Source organism: Eleginops maclovinus, chromosome 9 (assembly GCF_036324505.1).
Source record: "Eleginops maclovinus isolate JMC-PN-2008 ecotype Puerto Natales chromosome 9, JC_Emac_rtc_rv5, whole genome shotgun sequence".
In the NCBI taxonomy this organism is placed as follows: Eukaryota; Metazoa; Chordata; class Actinopteri; order Perciformes; family Eleginopidae; genus Eleginops; species Eleginops maclovinus.
In genome coordinates, this window is record NC_086357.1 from 27,892,312 (window position 1) to 27,898,792 (window position 6,481).

The following is a 6,481-nucleotide window of genomic DNA, read 5'->3' on the forward strand; positions in this document are numbered from 1 at the left end:
CTACGGTTTGTTAGCGAAAAATAGCAGAACTCTGGAATGTCTCAATTGACCAATCAGAATCGAGTATTTCTCTAAGACCAAACAACAACGTCTGAATGAGAAAAGATCCCTCAGATTAGATCCTGCAGAATAACTGATGCACAAACATCTCTGAACGTGTTGTGAATTAATTTGGAGGCGTCTGTCCTCAGAGTGAACCGTCACCTCTGCCTCAGAGATTTTACATCGCTGCCATCTTCCTCCTTCGTGTTCATCAGTGTGAACGGCGCCTGATGAAAGGCTCCTGCAGAGAAAGCATCTCTGACTCCAATCCCATAAAAAACAGGTAAACATTTAAGCAGATTAACAGATCACACGTGAGGAGAGGAGTGCTTAAACCTGGAGACACGAACGGGTTTGTCATCATGTTTAAAATCCCTGACATGATGATTCACACTCAGAGTGTGTCGGTACTTTATCTGCTGTTATTTTTACGTGGTATTTTTATTCGTCATTTTATTAAACTTTAAATTGTATTTGTATTATTACTGTTAGCCTTAAATCAGAATATTACTCATCATGTTATTTATTTACTTATTATTAATGAATTAGAAAATAAAAAAGATGTTTAAAAACTGAATATGTAGAAATGTGAAATGTACGTCAAATGTCAAATAAACCTTGGTGCAAAAAGGTCAAATATTTCCCCCTGAGTAAAGTTGAAGTATAAAGTGCAGACTGTTCAGATACAAGTACAAGTACCTCATAAGGACAGTACTTGTGTACCTGTACTTGGATACAGAGCAGCACTGGACATAGCTTCAGTAAACAAACAAAGTCACTAAACTTAAACACGTGCAAAAAAGAAGTCTGAGAAGGACAGACACGTCCTCCTTTAGTCTGACACTTCCCCACAGCCCTGATATTAAAATGTGTCAGGAGATATACTGCATAATGTGTGATAAAGGAATAAATAACACACAGAAGCTTCTGCGTGACAAACCGTGCTGTTCTCCATCCATCCCGCCCATCATACCGTATCACCGGGCGTCTAATTCAAAGTATCTGAGAGTTTGATTAAGTCACAGCTGCGATGCTCCTTCGCTTTAATGTACAGCTATTAATCAGTCTATTGTGAGTGTGTGTGTGTGTGTGTGTGTGTGTGTGTGTGTGTGTGTGTGTGTGTGTGTGTGTGTGTGTGTGTGGGATTGACTGCTTCAACCCAACTAATTCACCATCAAAACCTGTCATAGTGCTGATGCTGGAGACGTGGCTTGGATAAAGAGATGGAGTTTCAGAGATCAGTGGCTGTTTGTGTGTGTGTGTGTGTGTGTGTGTGTGTGTGTGTGTGTGTGTGTGTGTGTGTGTGTGTGTGTGTGTGTGTGTGTGTGTGTGTGTGTGTGTGTCTGTGTGTGGAGGTAAGGGGTCAAGAGTCAAGGGAATTGAAGCCGATGTTCAGGGAAACACAAAGCTCAAGATCAAGCATCGCTCGTCCCTCAGATGGGCTTGTTAATCCGAACGACATCAAAAACCTGAATGCATCCATCCCCCCCCCCCCCCCCCACACACACACACACACACACACACACACACACTTCTCCCTCTTTCATGCACCTCACCCCACTGTCTCACTTGTGTCTGCTGCCCGCTCACCTCAAGTGTGTGAAGGCAAGATGCCCCCCCTCAAAGCCGATTGCGTTTTAATAAAGTTTATTATGTGCGGGAGCTAATCCTCGAGGGTAATCTCTCCCTGTAGCCCCAAAGGAAAGCTGGATTACTCACTTGCTATAATCCCAATGAAATTGTTAGGATTTAGCTTGCGCTGCACAGCAGATGGGAACTGGCTTTTTCCTTCAACCTTGGATGCTTTAACCCCCCCAATTTCTACATGCAACACCACCCAAATCCTCAGGGAAGTCTTGGGGAAAACAAAAAAACAAACCAGCAGGGAAAACACCGAGACATTGGAGAAAATACAGATGGGGTGTGTAGGGTCTCTACTTTAAAGAGTCCTCTCCTGCTGATGTTCAGGTGTATATCAGTATGTAGTGTCTCTACTTTAAAGAGTCCTCTCCTGCTGATGTTCAGGTGTATATCAGTATGTAGTGTCTCTACTTTAAAGAGTCCTCTCCTGCTGATGTTCAGGTGTATATCAGTATGTAGTGTCTCTTCTTTAAAGAGTCCTCTCCTGCTGATGTTCAGGTGTATATCAGTATGTAGTGTCTCTTCTTTAAAGAGTCCTCTCCTGCTGATGTTCAGGTGTATATCAGTATGTAGGTCTCTACTTTAAAGAGTCCTCTCCTGCTGATGTTCAGGTGTATATCAGTATGTAGTGTCTCTTCTTTAAAGAGTCCTCTCCTGCTGATGTTCAGGTGTATATCAGTATGTAGTCTCTACTTTAAAGAGTCCTCTCCTGCTGATGTTCAGGTGTATATCAGTATGTAGAGTCTCTACTTTAAAGAGTCCTCTCCTGCTGATGTTCAGGGTATATCAGTATAAAAAGCAGAGTCTTTATCAAAAATAATTTTATTGATTCAGACAGAAGCAGTGGAGCCCGCAGTGTTTTTGAGATGAGCTTTACATCACGGACTCGAGCCAAAAACAAATCCTGCTTATTTCTAAAACCCCGTCCAGTGTGAAGGCAGACATCCCCAGCAGTGTGATGTCACTAAAGATGGGACACAGTGTAATGAACAGTAAAGCCACCGCAGCAGAAACACCGACCCGCTCTCTGGTGAAAGTCACAGTATTCAACAGCGTGAAGCAAACCCTCAGAATCCCCACAAAGCATTTTAGGGACTTCTTTAAACGTCTGATTATTAAATTAAATGCACTAACTTTAAACTCAATGCATGAGGAATCAACACACACATTAATTGATTGGAGGGGAAACGGTTCCTCTGTAATTTAAGATACAACAGAACTTTAAATCAAATAATTATAAAAATGAAGTTCAAATGATTCAAATATTTTACATGAAAATATAAAAGAATGAAGGAAATATTTTTGGTCGTATCAAAGTACTTTAGGCACATTTCTGCCCTAATTTGAAAAGATAAAAAATAATAATGAATCCATTAACTCTCCCTCTTTTAGTACAGAAAACAGTAATTGCATTTATTTCCTTCACATTCCCAAAATGAATTCATCTCATATTGGGTTTAATTTCATCCTTCATAAATGGGTCAACCCCAAGCAGAAACCCAGGAAAATAAACCTTAATATTCACACACATTTGAGCTGCGGAGGCCAGATCAACATTGCATTACTAATTTGGAAGTTAATCTCTTGTACGCGGTCAGTATAAACACACTGCAGGTGAGAGTTAAGTGAACCACTTAAGATCGCCCTAATCTGAACACATCCCCTTAAAGTACCCCTTAAGACAGTGGTGGAAGAAGCACTAAAGGACAGAAGAGAAGGACTCCTTCATTTAAGTAGAAGAACAAACGTGTTAGCATCCGAATATCCCAGAAAGTACTCCCGCATTATCCAGAGTATTATAGATCTTATCACTGGATTTGTTGAAGTTGCAGCTGGTGAAAGAGGCGCCAAATGTAATAACTTTCTCTAGTGCCAGAATTATTTTCAAATAAAACCTCTTATTCTTATACCTGTATTGATCTATTTGGTCTGGCTTTACTTTAATGATGTGTTTCTGTTGGACTTACTAATGCTTGTATTTGTTATTTTAGATAAAGCACCTTCCTTGTGTTGAAGTTAGCTGTAAACTAAATCCATAAATACCTTGTTTTTTTTAGTGTAGTAAATCATGTTTTGCACATTTCTGTTTAACACTAGCTCTCTTAAATCTGCACAGCCTTCACTTTAAAGTCTAATATACCATAGTCTTATTTTCACGGTATTTAATGTATTTGATTCATAAAAAGGGAATACTTCCTCAAAAGACACCGCAGTTCTTGAAGAAAAGTACTTTCCACCACCGCCTGATCCCTGCTGATTGTTGAGGATGAAGGCTCTGTACTCTCTTCAGGTCAGAGACACTTTAAACCTGCGCAGCCTGAGGCGGTTCTTGAAGAACAGGTACATGGCAAGGAGGCACATGGAGGACAGGAAGTAGAGGATGACACACAGGCTGACGTCCACTCTAGAGAACCCGATGCTGAGCGCCGACATCCAGCGGCCCCCGTGGCCCCGCTCCTCCTCCCTGTTGTAGAACCGGCCCGTCAGTTCCCTTTTCCTCCTCCGCCCCACGTCCGGCTCATAGTCCTGCTCCACGGGCTGCAGAGCCACCATGCCCAGCCCGGCGTCCAGCTCTATGCCGAGGCCGAACACGGGCCCCGGCTCCCGGTCCTTGTTCCTCTGCAGGGAGCGCCGTTTGACCCGGTTGGAGGCCAGCGCCTTGGCCCCGTAGTGCTGGTTCACGAACATGTCCAGATCCACGATTTCCTCCTGCAGCTCCCGCATCCGCACCCCCACGAAGCTGGCCCTCCGGCGCCGCTGGACTCCTGCCACCCCGACCTCGCGTTTAGGCCAGGGTTTCGTCTCCTGTGGTGCTTTCTCCTCTTCCTCCTCCTCCTCTTCCTCCTCCTCCTCCTCCTCCTCCTCCTCCTGCAGGGTAGGTTTTGGAGGCAGAGGGTGTGGGATGGAGTCCAGCGCCTCGCGGGTGTTCCTGTCCAGGTGTTTCTGAGCCTCTAACGCTCGCTGACGACCCTCGTGTTTCTCCTGCTGCTTTTTCAGGATGTGGTCTTCGTCTTCGAGGTAATCTGACCGGAGGAGAAGAGAAACACGGCGTCATTATTTTGAAATCCTCTCAAAATAACATGCTTCACTAATGATCAGTCCGTCTGTACCTGTGAGGATGCTGCTGGAGGAGAAGTGTGACAGCAGGAAGGGCAGGACCTGCTCCGGGATCCACCGGTGCTCCCCGTTCTCCTTCACCGTGTGGCAGGTCGGACACATCTCCGGAGACGGCCACTGGACCTTGGGGAAGTTTGGGTCTTCACTCAACGCACCTGCAGGGACGAACACAGGAGCATCACAGGTTATGTACGGCCCTGATCAAGAAGAGATCAGGCACACAGACACGTGGGGGTGAAAGGATGCACTGTGACCCTGCAGGGGAGTCAAATGTATGCATGCACATGTCGGCTGTATCTGTCCTTTCACACCGTGTTGTGCAGGATTGCTTCAGGCATCCAGAAATGACACAATCATCAGCTTAGGGGGGCTCTTTACCCATCTGGAAAACATTTTTGGATGCAGGAATTCAAAATAAAGACACCTTGTCTTCCACTTCCTCACAGACTGACAGCCAGCTAGCTTACAGATGATATGAACAAGGTCAGAGAGAGTTGCATGTGTCCATATTCATGCAGATCATAAAGTGCGCAGTCAGCGGCTTCCCCTCATTGTTGTTTCTTTTATTTTGTGTGTGTGTGTGTGTGTGTGTGTGTGTGTGTGTGTGTGTGTGTGTGTGTGTGTGTGTGTGTGTGTGTGTGTGTGTGTGTGTGTGTGTGTGTGTTTGTTGACGGGAGGATGTAAGTGCTCCGAGGACTCGCTGCAATCCGAGCTGAACCCGTTTGATCTTGTCACAGAGCTCGTAAAAACTAAGTGCCTATATGCATATGTGTATGTATGTGTTTGAGTGTGTATATGTAAATCATCTGTCTGTGTTTGTGTGCAGGTAATCTAGGGATTGACATGTGTGTGCGTGTGTGTGTGTGTGTGTGTGTGTGTGTGTGTGTGTGTGTGTGTGTGTGTGTGTGTGTGTGTGTGTGACAGGGTCTAACAATGATCAATGGGTTTCTGGGATGTCCCAGTGGGAGGGGTGGTGAGATAATAGATGTGGCCAAAGTGGACAGCTTCCCCACACACCCACACACACACACACACACTGTTTTGTGCGGCAGACCTCCACCACCTGTCTTGTCGCTTCACACGATTTCAAAGCAAAGTCCAATCTCCAAATTGAACATGAGAGCAGCAGAACCCTCGCAGGGGAGCCGCCCCGCTAATGAATTAAACTTTCTCCTTTAACATGTTTTCTTTCATGTAGCCACACACACACACACCACACACACACACACACACACACACACACACACACACACACACACACACACACACACACACACACACACACACACACACACACACACACACACACACACACACACACACACACACACACACACACACACACACACACACACACACACAGTGTTGTTTGAGCAGTGGAAAGGTGTTCTGATTTAGTGTTTATATAAGGCAGTAGTGTGTGGATACAACTACCAGCAGTGGCACTTAAACTCCTTGAGGTTACTATTTTAAAGAGCCCGTTATTCACTCAGAAATCCAATCTGCGGCACATCTCGAGATGCTCACCACTGACCTTTGCTATAAGTTCACTTTCAGTTGCCCTGTATAAATGATCAGGGTGTGAAATCAGTCAAAAACTAGCCTAACATGCATGCTAGTAGAGTTTGTTTTTTTAGTAAAGTCACCCTGGTGACATCCTTTATTTACTTCCTGAACACAG

The 6,481-nt window shown here is 44.8% G+C and overlaps 1 protein-coding gene across 1 annotated transcript in view; it reads right to left on the bottom strand.

The window, feature by feature from the left end:
- Positions 1 to 2,487: 2,487 nt before the first annotated feature.
- The window catches only part of qsox1 (quiescin Q6 sulfhydryl oxidase 1), a 36,988-nt gene continuing 32,994 nt past the window's right edge, over positions 2,488 to 6,481 (bottom strand). The window contains exons 12-13 of the mRNA XM_063892063.1: positions 4,794 to 4,955; positions 2,488 to 4,706 (exon numbers count right to left, since the gene is read on the bottom strand). Coding sequence (XP_063748133.1) covers positions 3,970 to 4,706; positions 4,794 to 4,955 — 899 coding nt within the window. The 3' untranslated portion in view covers positions 2,488 to 3,969. The remainder of the gene's footprint in view (positions 4,707 to 4,793; positions 4,956 to 6,481) is intronic.